Source organism: Pectinophora gossypiella, chromosome 7, assembly GCF_024362695.1.
Source record: "Pectinophora gossypiella chromosome 7, ilPecGoss1.1, whole genome shotgun sequence".
Classification (NCBI taxonomy): domain Eukaryota; kingdom Metazoa; phylum Arthropoda; class Insecta; order Lepidoptera; family Gelechiidae; genus Pectinophora; species Pectinophora gossypiella.
In genome coordinates this window covers 4,374,708-4,398,697 of record NC_065410.1, presented here as the reverse complement: position 1 = coordinate 4,398,697, position 23,990 = coordinate 4,374,708, and the positions used below count along the sequence as shown (strand labels likewise).

The window sequence follows — 23,990 nt, the reverse complement described above, 5'->3', positions numbered from 1 at the left end:
GTGACAACATAGAAGTGAGGTGTTTTATCATGTTTGAACCAACATATCTACAAGCTGAAACACATGTCCTCATAAAAAAATCTCAAATTTCAGCGCATCCGGAGCATACTGCGTGGAAGACTTCTCAACCCCGTTCTGCCCGTCTGCGAGCCAGCCAGTGGGCGACGCTCGCTGCTGCCTGGACGCGCAGTACGCGGCCGCCGCCACCACGGAGCCGCCGCGCCACCGCCCTCGACCACTGGTGCGGCTGCGAGCGCGACGGGTCAAACCCGCCCACGTGCCTGACCACGAGGATGAGACCGGGGTTTGGGACCATAATTGACGCAACGGCAAGGGCGGACAAATTGAACTTTTCTATCCAACATACTCCTGATACCTCCAAGATTGGACAACAAAACCCATAAGTTCCTGACTATATCCCAATGAGGTAGTCAGACATCCATCGCAAGTTGAACTAAGTATCCACACCTCACCGAGCTTTCTTTGAAGATTAGACAGGCTGCAATAATTCGTATTTCTAGACTATTTTCCCCAAAAATGTTGAGATTTAAAATCCTAACAAGAGTCTCATGTTTTTATAAACCGACTTAATTTTATTGATGGGTTTTCGTGTAGAATCTTTTATAAAGTCTTTATTTCAATAGTGACAATTGGGTCGTGTACTAGACTCCACATAAATTATAAAATTCTCATTACTAAATAGACAGATCTAAAACTTAGCGTTATGACGTTTAGTAAAAAGTAATTGATTTGACTCCCAGCAAGGATTTCTGATATAATTTCAGTATGAGAAATTTCTTCCGTATGACCAAAAATGTGAGGTTTTTTTCCAAGTACAATAAGTTAATAATAGCCATGTTCTGTTCTCAAAGCATGTCAAAGTTTCGAACATAGGGCAGGGTTAACAATTAGAGACAAAAGCGCAGTAATAGTACATTATACATTGTTTTAAGTTTACGCGGTTATTATAGAATAGAATAGAATAGAAATAGAATAGAAAAAGTTTATTATAAAAATTATCATAATTAAAACACATAATAACGGGTTCTTACCGCGTTTAAAGCAAGGAAATGAGACTCCCGATATTTCGACACTGTTGCAAGTGCCATGATTAGTGTCATCCCGTGATCATGGTACTTGCAACAGTGTCGAAATATCGGGAGTCATATTACGCGGTAAGAACCCGTTATTATGTGTTTTATGGTGCTCCCACACTGCCGTTACAAAATGTTTAATAACGTTAGTAAACATTTGTTAGCAAACATTTAATCACAAATGTTAAAATAAATTTTCATGTTAGAAAATGTTTAGTAATGTTAGTAAAAAAAATGAGCAAATAAATAAATAATTTTTTTATGAGCAAATCTTCTTCCATTTTCGTGTAGACGTCCTCGGCCCTCAGAAGGCGAAACCAAACTGCGAGCCAATACTAGATGTTATAAAATGTTTAAACATTTTCCATCAATTTAACATGTAACAGTTTCTAACAAAATGCAACAATTGTTAACATTTGTTAGTAAATGTTTTAGCGTTATAAAATGTTTACAAACATTTTCTAACGGCAAGTGTGGGAGCACCATTAATAGTACATTATGATACAAGTGACCCATGTTGGTCATTACAGACGAGTCTGGGTTTCAGCCCGAGCTATAAGCGAGGGCGTAATGGTGCCGAGAGGGTAAAAAACTATAATAAAAAAGTGTCCAGTAATGTTATATTACAGCACCAGTGTGTTAATGCATTATTGTATTTATATACTCAAAAACAGTGCAATGAGCTACTTTACGAGCAAATGTGTCGAAAAATAATATTATTTACGACTTATTGCAACTTAGCGTCAAAATTTTGGCAAACTTTGTTACAACAGAACATAATAAGTATTGTAAGTATAGTTAAGTTATTGTCAAACGATTGGAGACATTAAGAGCCAAAGAAAACTATTAAATTATTTTTAAAAGATATATTCTGTTTATTGCTTTAATTGAAACACACAAATTCATATCTAAATGGAGGTATTTTAACAAAGTTGATCAACGGAAATGTATTTTACAAAGACTAATCATAGACTAAATCTAAGACACCCTAGAATAAAGAGAGAGTATACGCTTTAAATGTGGTGTACTGAGTAATAGAATTGAATTTCGTAGCTAATTATCACAAAAAACCAAGTTGGTGAAAGGAGACAATTTTATCTACAACATAAATACATACATCCAATATTCTTAACTTTATATACCTACACGTCACATACGCGATCGAATATCTTCTAAACTAGATTATTTTCTAAACAATGCTTTCATTGTCACACGAAGCAGAGACGAGAAAAAAATATGGAATACAAAGTTAAATGTGTCCTATTATAGACAAAACCAGAATTACGACTACTAATCCATTAAATCATTAGTAAAAAAATACATACATAATAGTATGAGCATAGGATAAAGAAAAATACTATATATGTATGTATAGATCCTCCATCAACCTGCAGTGGAAGCAGCGTAGTGGAGTATGCTCCATACCCCTCCGGTTGATTGAGGGGAGGCCTGTGTCCAGCAGTGGGACGTATATAGGTTGTTTATGTATAGAACGGACACTCTCCGCCCGATTTACTTCACCCCCTCGCTGGGTCTCACTTTAGTCTTAATGGCCGTAAGGTGTTAAAAAGCAAGGGAGCGCGCGTTGACTGTTTCGCTTGCCCTAACACGGCAAGAACGGGATTCTAGTATGGAGTTTCCGTGGTGTGGTTGTGAACATTGAGCCATGAACTATGGTTTATTTTGTATGAAAAACTAAGTAAGTTATAAGATTTGAAATACAATATTTTTGGACAATATTTTTAAAATCATTGGCACATTGATGCTTGAACGTTTAATACGTAAATTAAAAAATAATCTTCTGTGGAACATTTTACTCTTTTCCCCCTTCCATCTCCGCTTCGCAAGACACCTCACGAACAATATATCCTACTCACTCACTCCTGTCAGCTCTTGTTCCCAGACATGAGTAGAGAGAGCAGGGCAGCCTTCTCTTTCTCCTTCTTGCGCACCACGTCAAGCGCGCGGTTCTTCCACGTGCTCTTGCGCAGCTTTATCGGACGGCTGCCTACGTAACGACCTGGGGAAGTAATAATTATATTTAAATAGGCTTTTAAATAGGTAAATAAATTTGATAACCTAGTTAAATATACAGGGTGTTCGGGACACCGTATCGAATACTGAGTGGGGATGATTCAGCTCATGCAATGGAAAATTCCACTTGATATTAACTCAGAATGTTACGCTGTCACTAACACCCTTTATACTGAGCGACAAGGCTCTTTTGGCATAATCGGAACTGACGTAGCAACTGAAAATGACATTTATGACAGTTGTTATAATTGGAGAATGAGACCCCCTCCGGTTGTTTGAGAGGGGTGAGGGGGGGTACCTATGAATGTTTTATGTTATGTACTTGTATTGCGCACTTTTACACGTGCAGATGTCAAATTGCTTTTCAACCCCCCTGGTATAATATAAAACCCTCACCATCCATCTCCTTCATAGCCTTGATGAAGTCTCCTGGGTCCTTGAAGCTCACGAAGCCGAAGCCCTTGCTCTTATTGGTCCGCTTGTCCCGGATCACCTTAGCTCTCTGGAACGAGCTGTACTTGCCGAATGTCCGCGTCTGAAAAGGGCAGGTTATTTAAATTCTCTTTCTCTCTCTATTTAAGAGCTGCGCTCTTGTCGGTGTAGTAATCGCCATTCATCTCTTCTTCCCGCCAAAACCTTCACCTCCCGATACGACACGACCTGCACCCTCTCTTTTATTTGTTTCATAAATGTTATCCTAGGTCTACCCCTTCCTCTCTTCCCTTCAATTTTTCCTTCTATAATGTTTGTTATAAATGAATCGTGGTACTTAAATTACCCACAAAAAAACATACTATACTTTTCGTGGCGCGTAATAAACATGTCTTACAAAAATTAACTGATTTGACTAGTTAGAAGCTAGCTATAGGGAATTTTGTACTGAGTGACGTGTTTGTTTACGTTACGTGGTCACTATTAAGTACATAACCAGCCTATATACCGTCCCACTGCTGGGCACAGCCCTTCCCTCAATCAACCGGAGGGGGTATGGAGCATACTCCACCACGCTGCTCCAATGCGGGTTGGTGGACGTGTTTTTTTTACAGCTAATAGCCGGGACCAACGGCTTAACGTACCCTCCGAAGCACGGAATCATCTTACTTTTTTCGGACAATCAGGTGACTCAAGCCTGAAAAGCCCTTACCAAACAAAGGACAGTCTCACAAAGTGATTTCAACAATGTCCCCATCGGGAATCGAACCCGGACTTCCAGATCGTGAGCCTAACGCTCTAACCACTAGACCACGGAGGCTGTTTACTATTAAGTAATCTAACTACAAAAAAATTGAACTATTAAGTAATCTAACTACTAAAAAATAGAACTATTAAAAGTAATCTATGGTAATGGGCAGTAACTCACGAGCAATTCGTCTGTGACGTCGTTGCCCAGGTCGCCGCAGAACATGCGGAAGTCATCGTCGGGCCAGTCCAGCAGAGTCACATCCTCCCACACTTGCCCGCCCGCTGTGCGCACCACCTGACACATAATAATAGTAAAGAAGTTTACTCGGGTAAAACCTACAACACACATATACATTTGCAACATTAAAATATACACACATTAATATTTAGTTGGAAATCAAAGGTATATGTGTGCCGCAGCTCACCAAAAAGGCCAGGGTTCAGTGAAAATTTACCCAGAGGGCAACACTGATTTTCAGCCGATCGGTGAAACGCGAGTACGCGCACAATAAATTTAAAAAAATAAATAAAGTGTACAAAAAAAACGACTTAGTGTTACAAATGGAAATAAAACAATAAAAGAAAGAAATATTGCAATTTGACATTTGCGCATATAAAAAGTAAGTGCGCAATGCAAACAAATGTCAAATAGCAATGTTGCTTTCTTAGATGATTTGCTTCAATGTAGCCACTTTAAAGGTTCAAGATAAATTATGAAATTCTGATTACTAAATAAATACAGATCTGAAAGTAACGAAAACACTTTCTTTTTTGTATTTAACTTACTTATGAAAAACATAATAAGTTCGATATTTTATCGCGTCTTTCTATGACGTCACAGGGTGCTTTTTCATACAAATTCTATAGTAATTTCGTGTTGTGATGTTTAGTAAAAAGTAACTAATTTGACTAGTTGGAAACTAGCCTAATGTTGAATACCAGTAAATGGCTACTTTACGCAGAGTACTCGCACAAAAATTTGAAAACAAAAAAATCTAAAACTGTTGTAACATATCATAAGCTTACGACTATGTCCCAATCGGAGTAGTCAGAGGTACATCCATCGCAAGATGACCTAAGTACTCACACCTCATAGGTGGTGAGCCGCATCGCCGTCGATATTGGTCGAACTAGCAAGTGTCTCTAGAACATTCTGGAGAAACACGAATTTTTTTCATGAGTGTTATTGCGGGCTGGAGGATGCGGTATAAACACAAACCTTCCTGTTCTTCTTCTCCTTCTTGGCCTTGGGCACGAGCGCCTCGCAGGCGGGCGGCGGCGGCGGCGGCGCGGGCGCGGGCGGCGGGGACGGCGCGCGCGGCGCCGGCGCCGGCGGCGGGGACCGCTTCTGGGGACACATCGCACCTTGAGCCGACCAGGGTTGTGGTAGCTAAGTCTCTAGACTATACTATAGCTCATTTAGATTAATACTATCGTTATACAACAATACTTTCGATAGTATTGCGCTCACTATAACTTTTTTTTTAATTCTTATTTTTAACGAGGCTTTGAACACCCTGTGTGATCATGCCAGCCTCATAGGTGCTTTCGTGTACCTATCCCTTAGACAAGGGATTGGTCAACCAGATAGTATAAACTAAAAGCAATTGACATCTCCGTTGCCAAGAGAAATCACACCCTGAGAGCGAAAAACCTTTCTTCTCACGTCTATATTTGTGTACTTTAGTCACTATAACTTATAATGCGAATAAAAAGTAAGTACAACAACATTGGTACTGATTCCAGTACACACCATATAATTTTATAATTCTGTATTGTTTTTATTTTTTTATTTTTTTTTTTTTTTTTTTTTTTTTCTCCTAAATGGCTTCTGTCAACAGGGACAATTTTGCCAGCGTCAGGGTTGGGAAATACACATTTTCAGTGTACAGGAGCTCCAGAAGTTTAGGCCAAATGATCGGTTGTGTAACCTAGGAACAAACAGACATAAACACATTAGTTAGTAGATATAGTACTTATTATACTACATATTATAAAATAAATAACAATTACTAAAGTTTAATATTAAAAGTTTCAATGTATTTAACTAAAATATCTATAAAAGGGGAATCTACATAAGATAATACACTATACATATTAGTAGGGCGAGGGATAAAGTTGGGCAAGAAATCATACAGAGAGAGAGGGTATTTATGACAATTGAAAAAAATGTGATCAATGGTACCCTCTTCATATCCACATTCGCACAATGAGTGGTCCCGCACCCTTATCTTGGCCAAAAAAGATGGAGAACAGTTGTGACCAAGTCGCAAACGAATAATAGTAGAAGTAGTGCGTTTACTTGCTTCGCGGAACTTAAAAAACCAAGGTTTAACTGGGATATCAGGTTGTAGTTCGCCATAGTATTTTCCCTTACGAAGTCGAGAAGTATTCCATGTGACATTCCATTGCTCGGAGAGGTCGGATTTGGCACGGGAGCGTAAATCTTGGGCATAACAAAAATCGTACGACTCACCGCTGGAGCGAATGGCCCACTTGGCACATAAATCCGCCTGTTCATTCCCTTTTATCCCAGAGTGCCCAGGTATCCAAACAAGGACCACTTCAATACCTAGTACATGACAATTGTATAATGCTTCACGAGTTTTCAAATTAATTGGAAGTAATTCTTTTGAACGGAATGGAAATTTCATAATGTCCTCAAGGCAACTACGAGAATCGGAAAAGATAACAGTTCGATTGAGCTGATGAGATTTAACCATGACTACTGCTTCATAAATCGCAATTGCTTCACCGGTGAATACGGAAGTTTTTGGTGGGGATTTAATGCTTAAATAAGATTTCCACTGAGGGACCCATACTGCTGAGCCTACACATTCTTCTTCAGACTCCTTAGAAGCATCGGTGAATATTGTAAGCCACCCTTTCCATTTATCCTCTACAATTTTATTAAACTGTACATTTGCAGCAGGGTCTCCCTTGACAATACCAATGTTCAGAATGATTTGAGGTTGAAAGATTAAAGCCTCATAATCAAAACCAAACATGGGGTTGGAGGAAGATTGGAACATTTTTGGACCTTCATTAAATTTTTTAAAACTATTATACAGACATGGAGATTGTTTATGAGACCAATACCTGGAAGAGCAAATAAGATTAGATAGTTGTGTGAGACAAGAAATTAGAGGATGGGAAGAATTTTGGGCAATTTTGAAGAAGAATCTGTCACATAAGTACTGTCTACGGAGAAGCAGTGGAGGGTCAAGACACTCTACCTGAAGGGCATTGATAGGAGAGGATTTCATCGCTCCGGAAATAATTCGTAGGCACTTGGCTTGAATCTTATCCCAACAAGCAAGGGCTTTCTTATTACAAGGTTCAAGTAAGAAAGAACTATAATCAAAGTGACTGCGTATTACAGCATTATATAACAATTTCTGGGTATATGGGTGAGACCCCCACCAGACTCCAGAAAGGGCCCGAAGAATATTTACACCTTTCTCGCATTTATTTTTAATATAATTTAGATGTTCGACACCAGAAAGGCGGGAGTCAAAATATAAGCCCAGAAATTTAACATTATCTGAGACAGGAATGCTTTCTTCCTCCAGAACAATATCAATAAAAGGAATATCTCTCTTTCTTGAAAACACCACAACAGAGCTCTTAGATGCTGAAAGAGTAAGGCCATGTAATGAAAGCCATTCATTGAGATAGCGGATGGCAGCATTTAAGCGAACCGAACATTCCGAAATGTTATCCGAAGCATAATAGAGGGCTATATCATCTGCATATTGAAGTATGCTACAAAAACAGTCCACTGATTTGTCCAAGTCAGATGTATATAAACTGTACAATATAGGGCTCAGGACTGAACCCTGAGGCAAACCCTTCCAAACAGTTCTAGAGGGTAACAGTTCACCTTGGATGCGGACAAAAATGGAACGGGCCATGAAAAGATTGCAAATAAAGTTCACCATCCTCGCTGGAATACTCAGATTGAGCATTTTTTGCCTGAGTAGCGGGAGAAGAACGTTGTCGTAGGCTGATGAAATGTCCAAAAAAACACCAACTAGGTGCTGTCCTCTAGAAAAGGCTAAATGAACCTCAGTCGAAAAGATACTCAGATTGTCCAGAGTTCCAGATCCCCTACGGAAACCGAATTGTGTTTTAGATAAAATACCTCTATTTTCTAATATCCATTCTAACCTGTTTTTGATGAGATGTTCCATGATCTTTGAGAGCACGGAAGACAGAGCGATAGGTCTATATGATGATCCAACCTTGGGATCCTTGCCAGGCTTTAAAATTGGCACAATAATTTGTTGCTTCCAAGTATCAGGGATAATTCCTGTCTCGAAAATTTTATTAAAAATTTAAAGAAGAACTTTTTTAGAAGAGTCAGATATTTTAATAATGAAAGAGTATGGAATACCATCCACACCAGGGGTAGAATCAGAAAGGTGTTTTAATACAGAAGAAAGTTCAGAAAGAGAGAAAGGATTATCCAAGGGATCAGAAGAAGAGATAGAAGCAAAACATGGAAAAGAGTCTTCTGAAGGTACATATGAGGGAGCTAAATGGTCTAAAAAGTCATCCAACCAAGAAGAGCAGTCGTTGGAGGAGGGAGAATGATTAGAAAAAGAACCACGGAATTTGTTCATATTTCTCCAAACCAAGGAAAGAGGAGATCGCGGAGATAAGCCTTCACAAAAGCTTCTCCATCCCCCATGTTTTTTTCGCGAGAACTCTCTCTTAGTTATAGCATTAGCTCTTTGTAAAGACATATAATTTTCGTAAGACGGTTGATTTAAGAATAACTCCTCAGATTCATCCCGTTTTATGATAAGTTCTGTGCAATCTGAATCCCACCAGGGTGGAGAGGGGAGATAATCTTTTGGAGCTTTCTTAATAGGGACTGAGGAATTAGCACTAGTAAGTAATATATTAATAAAATCAAAATAGAGCTGGATATAATTTAGTTCTGATACTTCTGGCATCAAATCCGTGCCAAGTTTAACAGAGGACAAGAATTCTGGCCAATTTGCCTTCGAAAGGCGGTACTTTAGGAGAGGAGGCACAGGAGAGGGAGATATAGAGACACAATGAGGGAAAGAAATAATGATTGGAAGATGATCGCTACCATGAGAACAAGAAAGGATTCTCCAAGAAGTTCCAGGAACAAGAGAAGGGGATGCAAAGGACAAGTCAACACAACTTGGGTTCTGAAGAGGGGAAGTTCTCCTAGTCGGAGACCCATCATTGAGAAGACATAGGTCATTATTGTCCATCACGTCGAGAAGAGAAAAACTTAATGAGTCACAGGATCTAGAACCCCACATTGTATGATGAGAGTTAAAGTCTCCCACCACAACCAGAGGAGGGGGCAAGTTGGAAAGAATTGAATCAATTTCTTTGAAAATAGGAGATCTAGCATAGGGAACATATACAGAGACAAAAGAAACATTCAAAGCTCTTACAGCAACAATATTAAAAGAGGGTGAATGAGGAGGAAGAGAAATAAGGGAATACGTGACACAAGATTTGACAATGAGAGCACAACCATCCTTCCCATTGTCACAATCATCTCTGAGACATGAGTAGCCTGGAAGTCTAAAACGAGAACCCGGCTTCAACCATGTCTCCGAGATGGCTAGAATTGAAGGCTTAAAAGAGTTTATTAAACTGATAATTTCATGTTTCTTATGATTAATGCTCTTGCTGTTCCACTGCAGAAGAGTGGCCATTTTGAGTGGAAGAAATAGAAGGTAAGAGAGTTCTTAAGTGTTGCAACATTACTGCGATATTGTTCGGTAAATGATTGACCTTTCTAGAAAGAATGTGAATTAATGATTTACACATTAATTCAATGTCGTCGTCAGTGAAGGAAACTTCTGGATTCGAGTTGATAAGTGCACAGCCATTAGGCTGACTGGACTTTGGGGTGGCTGTAGCTTGGGAATGAAATTCTTTATTATACCCGTTAATTACAGGAGCCGGGGACCAGCGGTTGCGGACCACAGTTTTCCTGTATGTAGTTGATCTTGGAGTGGAGGGAGGGGATTCAATGGCGTGATAAGTAGGAGACAAGGGGCTCATAGGAGGGCGAGGAGGAGTGGATTCTGCAGCAGCAGTGTCACGAAAAGTGCGACGAACCGGACGGAAACGAAGAGAGGCTTCTGAGTAAGGAATACTTTCCTCGGACATAACTAATTTTATAGACTTCTGTCGCAAGTGTTCGGGACAATTTGCATATGTAGCAAGATGAGAACCAGAGCAAAACAAACAAGAAATTTTTTCGTCTGGGACTGTGCAAGATTCTCCAGGGTGTGGCTGGGTACACCTAAAGCATTTAGGTTTTGATCGACACTGAGACTTTATGTGCCCAAACCGGCAGCAATTGTTGCACTGGATAGTAGGCAAAGTATATATACCTACAGGCAGGGAGGTGTAGAAACAAAATACTCTCTCTGGGAGGGTTTGCGAAAGGAATGTTAGAACAACTGTTTGGGTCGGGACCCACTCTGTTTGTCCATCCTTCACGGACTTCCGATTCAAACGTCGCGCTTTAACAACCCGGCAACCAGGTGGGCATTCCAGGGCAAGTACAAGCTCTTCCAGGGTCCAATCAATAGGAATGTTCCTCACTATACCCATGCGGGTAATGTGGTATGACGGAATTACTGCTTTATACTTATTCTCGGAGAGCAATGAATTGTCTAAAAAATCATTGGCGGATTTGGCATCAACAAATTGAACAACGACTCGGTTGCGACCGGCGGACCTGATTCCATCCTTAGCAATTCCTTGAACGGATTTTTTATATAGAAATTGCGCAAATTTAAGCAGCCTTATGGTCAGACCAGCTGAGGGATCCTCTTCAACTCGAGATACGTGGACTATAAATGGGGCAGCATCGTGTTCACTGAACTTTAATTTTGACCCATGATCAAAATCTGGGTGGGTAAAAGTATGTTGGATTGAGGCCGCAGGAGGTACGCCAGCCCGTTTAGGCGGAGTCTCCCCTGATGTATCCTTAGGACGTTTGATGCCCTTACGCACCTCCTCAGAAGAATCGCCGCCCCCATCTGGGGGCTCCTCCACATCCATCACCAACAGAAAACACTAAATACTCACAGCACAGCACAAAAACAGCACAGTACAGCACAAAAACAACACAGTTCCTTTGAGAAATAACCAATTTCAGTGAAAAAAGTCAATTTAAAATTTCCGCACGTGTAGTAACCAATACCCTCGCCGCGAAAAAAAAAACATTGTTTTTATTCACCGAGAATTTAAATAAAAAAGTACAAACTCACCCGTTTCCTACTCTCTTTTTCTTTCTTCACATCCTCTTCTTTGGGTTGTTTATACAGTTTTGGCGCAGCAGATAATATTGCTGGCTGCTTGGGTGGCGGTGGTGGGATCAGCTGCGGGCCGGGCACCCCGGGCCGGATGAACGACAGCGGCGGGGGGAAGCTGTCTGATGAAGGGGGGCGGAGACGCTGCACCTGTTAATGATGGTTAAGGTCAAAGACATATTATGAAATTCTGATTACTAAATAAAGACAAATCTAAAGGTGACAAAAAACGTTTTCTTTTTTCCATTTAACTTATTGAATTTGAATAAAGAAAAATGCAATAGAAAGAAAAATACAAGGTTGCTTTTTCAAACAAATTCCATAATAATTTCATGTTTTGACATTTAGTAAAAAGTAGCTGATTTGACTACTTGGAAACTACCCTATTGAACGAATTGGTGGAGCTTGGAGAACATAGTCATCATTAGATTGTGTCCAGTAAAGAAAATTTAGGAGGAGAAGGCTTTTTAGAAATGTCAAAAGTAGTAAGTACATACCGAAGCCGGCACCATCATGCTAGGCGGAGGCGGCGGTGGCGGCACTGTGGGATACATGACGCGCGGCCCCATCATACCACTCATACTGTGATCGAAGGGCGCGAGCAGCGCAGGCGGCGGCGGAGGAGGCGGCACCACGCGGTCAAGCTGTTGCTGCACCGCGTCGAAGGTCGCTGACCCTATCACCGGCCGGGCCGCTTCCGCGCCCGATATCTCCGCTTCGAACCTAACAAGAATTACACATTGTACAGTCTCGTCATAGAATATGGAATTATATGGACAGGCGATTGGAGTAGTCAAGAGGCAATGGATGTACAATCAAAGAGCAAAAGTGCAGTCACTGAACCCAGCGAACCTACTGAAAAAAGATATGATTCATCATCACACATGCAAAACAAATTTACAAAACATCTCCAATTTATTGCAAGAATTATAATATCCATACACAATGTCTAACAATAAAAAAGAAATCTCATCTAGTAATACAATCCATGGCATATTTGATGAAAGTAATTATCAAAATAATCTTTAGTTGTTCTCTTGGTTTAATGCTGAGGTTATTTATTGCTTTGTGCAATTTTCGCATATTTTATACTTGAAAAAAAAAAAGAGCCAGTATTACCAGGAGTGCATGCTAACTGTGCTATTATAGGCTTTGGCCAGATTATATAAATTTAAAAAAAGTTTACATCATTACACTATCAGAACTTAAATTAAACTTATTTTCCAATCATGTCAAATTGTAATCCAACAATAGAGTATTAAGAAGTCAATCAATATAACACACTCAGTCTGATTGTTTCACTCCTTACATAAGGAGTTTTTGCAGTATTTTTCTTGTATTTTAAACAGCAAATTCTAACGGTTTACCATAAATCCTGATTCCTGCATGCAAACCTCCCAAAAATGTCAGTAACTGTGTCCATATGGTAAAGTACAGCATAAATACTAATAGTGAATTTGTATATTTAAATAAAATTGGTACTGGCATGCCTGGGAATTAAGTATGTTTTTTGTTACAAAAATTTTTTCATCATTGTTTGAAAGGAATACTCTTTTATTATAAACTAAAAGGCATTGCATTTGATTAAAAATATAATATGGTTTTAATCCAAATATTGACAATTTACAGAGACATTGGTGCCGATTCCGGCAGGCACACTTAAATTTAAGTTAGCTAAGATTACGGTTTAAATGTCAAAAACTGGATTTGTATTCTGGCGGCACATTTTAGTTGACGCCTAATCTTAAATTTAGGAATGACGTTTCTAAATTACTCAATTTAGGTTTAGGCGACAAAAAGCTATTCTAGCGAACATTAATTTGACGTTAAACTCTTATTCTAAATTAATTTTATACGGTTTTCTAAACTTGCCGGATAAAATTAAACTTCTTAAAATTAAGTACATGAATCAGTTTTTCGGCACTTTTTGGGCGCTTTTTGTGAATTCCGGCCACTGATTTCACCTGCAGATCATTCGGAAGACCTTGCCGCTCTCAAAATAGCTTAAATAGCGATAAAGAATCTTCTAAATATACGAATAGAAGGGTCAACGAGAAATATTTGTTTTACGTCGTTTACCGCCCAAGACCAGTAAAAGAAAGAAGACTGCGAGGAGGCACATCGAAACAAAAGACTCTTAGCCGGTATGATGATGTCTCTGGCATGAGTATCATCTTCAAAGTTAATCCAAACATTTATCTAAGAGGACAATCTAATTGTGTCAATCTTAAACACTACTTTCAACTGGACCGTGTGGTGGATGCTTGAAACAATGCAGTGCCAGTGATATTAACGATTAACGTGTAACATCAACACATACCTAGCTCTGTGTGTGTCAAAACTGTAATGACTCCTACCAGGCGCGCAGTGCAGGCTGCACTGCCTGCTTCTTCTTATCCTTTTGACCTGAACGACTTAAAATTACTACAAAAGTAATGTACCTATCTATGGAATGGAACTACAGAAGTACACTGAAGGAAGGCCTCCACAGCAAGGTAAATGTTATCAGGTATAAATAACATGGCAGCAACCAAACAGTTTATTGCCCAAGTCAAATTACTAACACACTTGATCCCGCTCTGGGTAGATACCTTACTTGTTGGTTTATTCCTTTAGATTATTTCAAAATACTTTATGATGTGAACCAAACAAAATCACCAGTTAGCAGTAACAAAAGGTGGGCTAAAAAACTTCTTTTACAAGCTCTTTACTGCTTTATCTCAGTTTCCACGAATATCATGGCATGCTAAATGTACTGGGAATGTGACGGAACCCACATTTTTTGTTTACATCCTTCTGATCATTATATTTGTTTCTGTCCAACCCGTTAGGAAATGTAAGCATGAATTGATGTATGTATGTATTCTAATTAATCCTTTTTTATTTCAGGTGATAAATCTTTGATTTTGACATTTGCAAGTAGTCCTAATAGCCACTGCATCCTGAATTGTAATTATGAGCCACCAATAACAAAAAATACTTCTGTGACATGGATCCCTAATGTTCTCTCAGGTATGTAAGTACATTAAATATGAATGCAAATCTGTCTACCTATGAGTTATATATATAACAGCCTCTTTGGTCTAATGGTTCTCTAACCATAGCTCACAATCTGGAGATCCGGGTCTGATACCCAATGGGGACATCGTCAAAATCACTTAGAGGCTGTCAAGGTCCTTTGTATGTATAGGAAACTGCAGGCTTGATTCATTCAATTGTCTGAAGAAGTTAGATGATTCTGTGCTTCAGAAGGCACGTCAAGCAGTTATTCCCAGGCTATTTAGCCCAAACACGGTCACTAATCTGCAGTCGAGCAGAATATAGTATGCTTCATACCCCCTCCGGTTGATTGAAGGGATGCCTAAGCCCAGCAGTGGGACATAATAAATAGGCTATTTATGTTTGTTTCTTATTAGAATAATTATCTAAGCATTATACTTGTTTTAGATGGTGATGAATAAAGAAAGAAGAACCCAGGAGTATAAAAAAATACTTACATACATACCTACCATTGTGGTGCTGTACATACATACATAGTCACACCACCATACCAGGATGGACTGAGCCGTGCACTACCAAGAAGACCAACTGCAGCCTCTTGTGATGGACATAATGACCAGAGTGGTGACAGATAAGCAACCCATCACAAATATAAATATTTCTTTTTTCTGTGCAAGTTTTGATGTTATAAATAAAATACAATCAAAAAGTATTTGTAACAAGTATGTTTTATTACTAGTTTAGTAGGGAACAGAAATAAAATAAACAAATTTATTTTGTCTTTCTTCTACATCTGTGAGGTTTATTTGGGAACATTCCCAGTTTTTTCAGTTAAGGCCCTTGTTATCCTCCCATTGTTATGTAATCTGCTCGTTGTCACTCACAACTCCCAAATCTGAAGAGAAAACAAATATTATAATCAAGACAACATGCAGTCACTTTTTTAAGATAGATAACCAGTCCGTTACCTACATACATACATAAACAGCCTATATACATCTGGGCACAGGCCTCCCCTCAATCAACCAGAGGGGGTATGGAGCATACTCCACCATGCTGCTCCAAAAAAAAACACCTCCACCAACCCGCATTGGAGTCTGTTACCTAGGCCATTATAATACTGAAGAAGATCCCTTCCTTAGTTACTATTCTTCTTCTATCATGTGAGTTATGAGATGGATTACCAACCGATGAGGTTGGTAACCCTGGTGTCTGGGTTATTATTGAGCCGCCAAGGGCCCCTGACATGACTCATGTAACAACTACATATTTACTCTAGTAAGTAGTAACCAAGACCAACAGCTTAACATGCCTTCTGAAGCACTGATCATCTTACATTTGGACAATCAGGTGTTCAGCCTGTAATGTCCTAGCAAAACAAGGAATACAAAGATGATTTCTGTGATTTTTTTCTACCGGGATTCGAACCCGGGACCTCTGGATTGTGAGCACAACGTTCAACTACTGGACCACGGAGGCCGTTATGTGTTTAGTTACTATGACCGTCATGAAAAACGGTTTCATACATAAGAGGCAAATTCACAGAGAGTCTTGACTCCATTACTAATTAATTAAGTACCTACATAGTCATTTATTATTATTATTATTAACTCAGATAAGTAAGCTTCGTCAAGGGCCTTTAGTCCGGGACACCCGAATAGTTACAGCAGCAGGTTGATGAGGTTGGTCATTGATCTTACAAACCACATTAGAGAAAAAACAGGACTAGCCGTTCCTCATATCTGGCCGTCCTAGGCCTGAGCCTAATCAGCCGTAAAGGAAATCCACTTACAACGAGCAACACTCACTTAAATATATTTTTAACTAGGAATATGCTTACATGTTGCCATTGCTCCAAGATGCATCAAAATTCTTCCATACTATTGTTTTATAAACATTAAAATAGTTCATCCTCTTATTGATTTTCTTTATAATTATGTCATCCCACTTAAGGTTTCTGTCAAGTATTGCCTGAAAATTAGTAAAAAATCTGATTAATACAAGTAACTCAGATTAATATGATGTCTACAAGTTCTTCTATGACATTTTTTCGATCACTCACCTCTTCATCACTAGTAGTGCAACTGCTCAGGAGGAAATCTAATACAATCACTCCTGTCTTCAAAACTTCGTGCTCACCTCATGCTGGACTTTCTCTACTTGGTAATTTAAGGCTATTTACGTGTACGAATGAGTCCATATTAAAAGAGCTCAAGATCACGACGCGGCTCTCCTCAATATGCCGGAATCGTGCCCTAAGCTTCTTCGGACATATTATGCGGTCTCCGAAGCACAGTCTGGAGAAGCAGATCATCGTTGGGCAAATGGATGGCAAACGTGCGCGAGGAAGGGCGCCTACGAGGTGGTCTGACATCGTGAAGAAGACGGTGGGCGGCAGCATACAGAGGGCGGTGCACGCTGCATATAGCCGTACCGAGTGGAAAACCATAACCTGTGGTCGCGATCCTCAGCAGTGAGGGAACGACGAAGAAGAAGATAGGAGTCTTGTTGGTTGAGGACTTTTAATATGCATTCACAGCGAGTTCCGTCGTTCTGATACAACAAAACTTCCACTTTTACTAGTTCCGCCTTGGTCTTCCTCTTCATCGACGTCCTTTTATTTAGTCATTTTTGTGTTTTATTAAGTATTTTTGATTTGAAAACCTAACGATACCTAATCTCAACACGTTTTTTTTTTAAGTATGATCTTGACGCTGTGTTTTTTATGGTTTAGAATAATGCCAGATGTATGTTTTAAAATTCATAGAAAAATGTTTTATTGCATTTATTTATTGTATTTGCTGCTAAAACACACATAAATTACGATTTTGTATTCCTTCGTACGAAATTATAAGAAAAACATGTATTTTTTTTGTTCAAATGACGATTTCATTCACTCACTTCCATTCATTCTTCTTTACCAATTCTTTACGAAAAAAACGACACCAGCTGGTTGACCATAGACCTCGTAGACGTTCTATTAAATTTAAGCGTGTCAAACATCCTGATAAAATATTTTAAATTTAGACGACCATAAAGCCAGAATTGCACTTTTTGCTAAACTAAATTAAAATTAGGTTTTCTAAGATAAATTTAGATTTAAGTTGGTGTTTGCAGGAATCGGCACCATTATTATTATTATTATCTGACCATGATAATAACACACAGGTTTGGAAGATATAGCTGATACAAATACAAACATAAACACGTAATGTATATTAGTAACTCCATGATATGATGAACACTGATTGAAAGTGCAATATTGGTCATATCAGTAAAGGTGTCCTTCCGCTAAAGTTGTGCTATAAAATATGAAGTAATATAATATACTCACCTAGACATTTCATCTTGCATCTGCTGGTATTTGCTGGAGTCTTCCATGGTGCTCCTCTGGGTATAACCTTAAAGCAGTCCAAAAGATTACGTACTAACGAGAATTAACGTTTACGCCAGTAACTATTGGTTTCTTCGATCTGCGATACGTACACTTTCAAACATATCAGGTTGTCGCTGCATTTGAGAATCCAAAAATATTTTTTCAGGAAACCAAGTAAATCAAGCAAATTATTTGCAAATTATGCGTTTTTTTTTTTTTTTGGATTGGTTTTCCCTGAAGGGTAAGGCAAAGGGAACTATGCCCATACAGCCATGTCTGACGTATTTTTTTTCTTGATGATTAATGAAATGATGAAAGGTGATGATGATGAAACCTAAGCCCCCACCCTCGGAGTAGACTCCTACTCCGAACCCCAAACGAATTAACTCAAAAGTCCGCATAAACTTTTGAGTTATGAAGCGGCTTCCTGACACGAAGCGAAAATAGGCAGATACACTTTGTTTATTGAATACTCCAATATAATAACACTCGCGAATGTCTTCCGACTAACTTAATGCGATCATTAACCACAAAACACCACTTCGTATTAATTATTTAGATTATTCAATGAAGAAAGCAACTGTCCCGTTCCCGCCTCCCGCCAAAAAGCCGCAAATTATAGCGATGGGCGTTATTAACCATAACTGGTTATATATGCAGTTACGAGCTCGAACAGTGATCACTCGTTTTCCACTACAACAAAAACTAGTGATATTCATAACGCCATTTAAACGATCGAAATAGGCATCAGTCTTCAATAACTCTTTTAATCACAACGCCATAAAGTTAAATCGAATTCACTCTTATGTTTAAGGCATAGCGTCGATGTTTGGCTACTTTCACTACTCACGCAAAATCACTGGTTTTACAATATTCGTAATGACAAGATGAAAACGACGTTTTACATTGACCACCTTACACATAGCTTTGACAACGTAAAGGAGTAAAACGAGTAATGTAAAACGCGCCTAAAAAAAAGGATCGCAACAAAATCGATCCTTTCTTTCGTGTATTAAATGAAACACGAGCGTAAGTGTGAATGAAACAAGTATATGTTTTACTGATACACGATACGTGTGCGTGAAGAAGAATTAAGTTATACTGCTACCTAACCAAACGATTTTACGTTACAATTATCACGTTTGCTTCAGAACGTTGTGAAAATAACTAGTTATAAAAATCACTAGTTAAGAAACTAGTTATTGGAAATCACATAACGCTTACGTTACGTTATCTCAAAAACCGATAACGACCCATCGCATCGCTAGCAAACTCAGAACAATAACTAAAGCATAGAAGGAAGGCTAAAATAAGAATTCAGAAACTATAAACCGGCTCTCTTCTAGCTTACGACACAAACTATGAGTGAGAAAAGGACAAATGATTCGCTCTTTGCTTCATTTTTTCCGAGGTTGTCACAACATGAAATGTCATTTGGACCTATTGGACTCATTTTAACTCGGCCAAATACATAGTAACATACATAAGAAGATTTTACTTATATTTACCGAACTATTTGACACGGTCGCGTCAACTGTGTTTACGAGTGTCTTGTGTTCAGATTGTTTTAAGTGATAATTTAACAATATTTTTCCAAATAAATGGAAAGAAACTTTTATTTATATCAAATAATTGAGTGTCTCGACTGTGTGACATTATGTCTTGTGTGGTATGGGGCTGCAGCTCACATTCAGGGCCCTGTTTTATAAAGCTGACAATCCGACAAGTCGACATATGTCAAAAAGTGACAATCCTAAAATTTTTCTGTTTAATAAAACTGACAGGCGACAAATTTGTCACGGTGGAAAATTTACAAATATGTCGAATTGTCGCGACAATTCGACATATTTCTGTTTAATAAAACTTTTTGGGCGACAGGTGACAGGTGACAATTTGTCGTGAAAAACTTGTCAAATCAGCTTTATTAAACAGAAAATTGTCACGACATATTGACATATTTGTAGAATTGTCCGACAATTCTGACAGGAGAGTTACCCTCTGTCGCGAAACTATATTTTGAATTTTAAAGGAGTAAGAAAGTGTTTATAAAACACGCATTACAAAAAATGGTACTATCATCGAGCAGTGAAAGTCAATTGGGCACTAAACTTCCCAAACAGTATGTTTCTATTTTCATAGATAATCCCCAAAATACTTAGTTTCTTGTGCATTTCCATCACACGCGATCAAAACAAACAATCGAAGTTGCACTAGTGATTGATTCTTTCTTTTACTTTGTTAATATTTTTTCTATTTTACCCTCATTTAGCTTCATAAAACATTATTATTTACAAATATGTCAAAATTCGACATAATTGTCACGACAATCCCACAATTGTGGTGACGTAAATTTGACTGTGGTTTTTTGACATATGTCGAGTTTTATTAAACGCTTTTTTAAATGACAAATATGTCACGTTTTCACGGTCGATTTTTGACATAATTGTTACCTTTATAAAACAGCCTAAGCGCGACAATTCTACAATTTTGTCATTTTTTGACAGATATGTCGAATTGTCAGCTTTATAAAACAGGGCCCAGGAAGAAAAGAAAATAGCCAACAACTTCTGTCGTTTCATCGGTAAGTTTTTTGTAATTTTCTAGTGAAATGTGAACTGCTGAACAATTTTAGGAAAGTAATATGTTTTGCTGAATAGATTTGTAGCATAAAATATTTGAGATATCCATTATATTATACGTTTCATCGATGAATACGGAATTGATTTGAGGTTATGTTGATTGTCCATAGTGATGTACTAAAATTATCGATACTTTTAATTTTTAGATTTCCTGTAGACGATAACAAAGAGAAAGAATGGATAATTCGCATTAATAGACGAAATTGGATTCCAAATAAGTACAGCCGTATTTGCTCGAAACATTTTACTGCGGATTCATTTATGTGTGTTCCTAATTCAAAGTGGAGGCGTCTTCGAGACGATGCTATTCCTACATTGAACATTATAGATCAGACAGATGAAATGGTGTTTAAATTTAAATTTCAGCCTAGCCTGCATCATCTCACTGCTGGATAGATAGATAAGATATTTGTATCATGTTATCACAACACGTTTATACTATCTATCATTCAACTACATATTATTATGTACTTAATAAACTTAGTATATACTAAGTCTGTAGTTGTTTTATGTCTAAACAATTATGAGTTGTACACGTTTTATATAAGTAAATTATTATTATCTTTGATTTCAGATATTAAATCCAAAAGTGTCGACTGGATTTACATGAAAAGGTATATCAAATAATTTTCTTTTTTTATATTTTTAACATGATATACATATATAGAGTGTATAATTCAACCAGCTGCACAATGCACTTAAATCAGATATATTTTACTTTTATTTTTATAGATTATTTTGTACATATACTATTTTAACATTATTATTAAACTTTATTTCAGTCAGTTCAAGAAGACGAGATGAAAAATTTAAAAGAAAAGCTGAACAAGTCCCGCCTCAAGATCAAACGACTTAACCCTTTACCGCATACAGACCCATATTTGGTACACGTCACTTACTGATTGAAATATTCGGATACATTTCACCTTTCTTGCAAGACATTTATTATTTGTATAGAGTATCGTATATCCGAACACATGATCACAATAGTTTTTCCAATCATACCCCCATCTTGCGTATTTTTCAGTTAGTAGTTGAAAGTTCGGAATAAAGTGCGTTTTTGAGATTTCGGATAGCAAAAAGAAATATATCTGTGAAATTTATGGAGTAATAAATCTTCTTTTTGATAATTTTTGAAGAAGAACATTCCTTTTGCGTAAAACCAGCAAAAAAATTATGTAAGCTCAACTAAAAGACAGGTTTTTATCCATCCAAACATTGTTCCAAATTTGGGACACCATGCACTTATGGTAATTTTCCCTTGGCAAATTTGGTACAGTATGCAATAAGGTAGTTTTTTGTCTTTGGTCAAATTTGGTACAGTATGCAGTAAGATAGAGCAGACATTTTAGGTGTTTCAAAAATATTTGCTACAACTTTAGGTGTCCCTATTTTAAAAGTTTTTAAGTTTTATGAACATAATCACCACATGTGGTGGCAGGTAGAATATATCAAGCGACGTCGCCGACTTGAATTACCTCCACTAGAAGTAGTTCTAGATGGCATTGGACATTGGCCAATATGGACTGACGACCAATGTCCGAGATGTAAAAGCGAAGGATGTTCTCAAAAATCACACGTAAACTGTAGCAAATTTATGTTTTAAAAAAACATAAGATAGAAACTCCTTTCAAAGTTTTCATACACAATGATGCACAAATTTACAGACAATTCTCTCAACACATAATAATCTCGTTATTAGGTACTTACTTAATAAACGGCATTTTTTAATACTTTAGTTTCTATTAAGTTTTTAAAAATAAAGTTGATTTTTGTAAAAGAAATATTATCTGGCTATTTTTCATTTCATTTTTCAAACAAATACTTTGCAAAAACAATGCAACAGACATACATAAATTTTTATTACGAAATATATATATATAAATAAGCAGTTTTTTTTACATGAATGCATATTGTATCATATTTGGCCAGTCAACTTAATACTACGTTACTGCATGTTGTACCAAATATGGTACACTGATATTATTGGGATTTTTCTCAGCTTTCCTAGTGTATTTAATTTTTTTCTTATTTTTCCTATGTTCTAAAAAGTACATTTTACCTAGTAAATTAATTTGAGCTTAATCAAAAAATCCATGCGGTAAAGGGTTAATGAAAAAAAAAACAATGTGACAGGGTGTCACAAAGACAGTTTCTAAGCAAATTGACACTGTTTAGAAATTAATAAATTTGTATTTATTGTAAATATAATGTACATAATTAATAACGTGTGAAATAAATACTTGCTAATGAAAATGAACAGATTTACGATCTAATTTATATTTCATTTTACCTCCTGTTCTTATTTACTCCTACTCCAACACTCCAGGTTGATACGAACTGCGCCCAATAAAGAATGTAATGAATGTTATAGATTTGTGTAAGCGACTTAGATAAATCTTGACTAAACCTTCCTTTACAAATACAAATATACTTTATTGCACACAACATACAATACTTACAAGTTTTACACGAAAGATACAGTACACCACCTACCTACCTTTTACTTTCCCTTTCTGTTCTCTTATGAATACTTGTATGCCGTATTTTTTTAAGTATAATGCTATATCTAGTAGGTACGAGTATGGTAATCCTAGTATTAAAACAGCTTGTAGCCCTAGTAAAGACCGCCATTTTATGTTTACAGAGTGGCACGTTTTTTCTGTAGGTATTTCCAGTCCATACTCTTTTCTATGTCTATGGCGTGACCCCATCGGGCCTCTTACCGTCTGTGCGGCTTAGACCCGGCGGCGGCGGTTCCAATTTGTACGGCACGTCGATCGACACCAGTGCACGGCGGATGACATCATAAATAAATTCGAATATTACAAAATACTTACCGATGAAACGATAACAGTTGGCTATTTTCTTTCCTTCCTGAATGTGAGCTGCAGCTCCAAACTAATATAAACCAGACAATATAATCCAAAAATGGTTAGATACTTACCTATCAGAGACAGAGTCTCCTTTTATCAAGAAGAAGATAATTGCATCCTACAAAAAGAAATCTTGTAAAAAAATTTATCGACATTAATTGTAAGTAAATTTAATTTTATCGACATATTACTAAAGTGAAACCCAACACTAGGCAATGAAAAACTTGTGACAACCTACGAAATTACGAAACAATTTTTGTATATGCGTCTTTGTCTAACATTACGCCGGTTCCGTAAGATAAAGTAGAGCAGAATTATAGAGTTCTGTTGCTATTTTAGCCTTCCTTCTATGCTTTAGTTATTGTTCTGAGCTAGCAAATTATGCTTTTTTTTTTTTTTTTTGGTTTGGTTTTCCCCGAAGGGTAAGGCAAAGGGAACTATGCCCATACAGCCATGTCTGACGTATT

General features: G+C 37.6%; 2 protein-coding genes and 3 long non-coding RNA genes across 8 annotated transcripts in view; 3 read left to right on the top strand and 2 right to left on the bottom strand.

Annotated features, from left to right (window-relative positions):
• The window catches only part of LOC126368201 (pancreatic lipase-related protein 2-like), a 16,817-nt gene extending 14,856 nt beyond the window's left edge, over nt 1-1,961 (top strand). The window contains exon 7 of the mRNA XM_050012098.1: nt 94-1,961. Coding sequence (XP_049868055.1) covers nt 94-322 — 229 coding nt within the window. The 3' untranslated portion in view covers nt 323-1,961. The remainder of the gene's footprint in view (nt 1-93) is intronic.
• On the bottom strand, nt 1,946-23,990 carry LOC126368214 (RNA-binding protein 42). 3 transcript variants are annotated; one of them, XM_050012117.1, is made up of 9 exons: nt 23,911-23,990; nt 18,119-18,182; nt 17,967-18,033; nt 12,130-12,355; nt 11,591-11,782; nt 5,530-5,658; nt 4,489-4,605; nt 3,525-3,663; nt 1,946-3,114 (listed from the first exon to the last, which is right to left on the bottom strand). In XM_050012117.1, exons 3-9 carry the CDS (start codon nt 18,011-18,013, stop codon nt 2,981-2,983), a joined length of 984 nt encoding a protein of 327 aa, XP_049868074.1. In that variant the 5' UTR covers nt 18,014-18,033; nt 18,119-18,182; nt 23,911-23,990; the 3' UTR covers nt 1,946-2,980. The 3 variants fall into 3 exon arrangements, with proteins under 3 accessions (XP_049868074.1, XP_049868075.1, XP_049868073.1); XM_050012118.1 differs by lacking the exon at nt 23,911-23,990 and having other exon boundaries at nt 18,119-18,217; XM_050012116.1 differs by lacking the exon at nt 23,911-23,990 and having other exon boundaries at nt 17,967-18,211.
• Nucleotides 14,045-15,344, top strand: LOC126368245 (uncharacterized). The gene is made up of 3 exons (XR_007566567.1): nt 14,045-14,127; nt 14,522-14,644; nt 15,080-15,344. It is a non-coding gene; the product is annotated as an uncharacterized LOC126368245 (long non-coding RNA).
• LOC126368244 (uncharacterized) lies at nt 15,343-17,189 on the bottom strand. 2 transcript variants are annotated; one of them, XR_007566566.1, is made up of 3 exons: nt 16,695-17,189; nt 16,473-16,603; nt 15,343-15,527 (listed from the first exon to the last, which is right to left on the bottom strand). It is a non-coding gene; the product is annotated as an uncharacterized LOC126368244 (long non-coding RNA). The 2 variants fall into 2 exon arrangements; XR_007566565.1 differs by lacking the exon at nt 16,695-17,189 and having other exon boundaries at nt 16,473-16,688.
• On the top strand, nt 19,703-22,939 carry LOC126368249 (uncharacterized). The gene is made up of 3 exons (XR_007566570.1): nt 19,703-20,589; nt 21,222-21,261; nt 21,430-22,939. It is a non-coding gene; the product is annotated as an uncharacterized LOC126368249 (long non-coding RNA).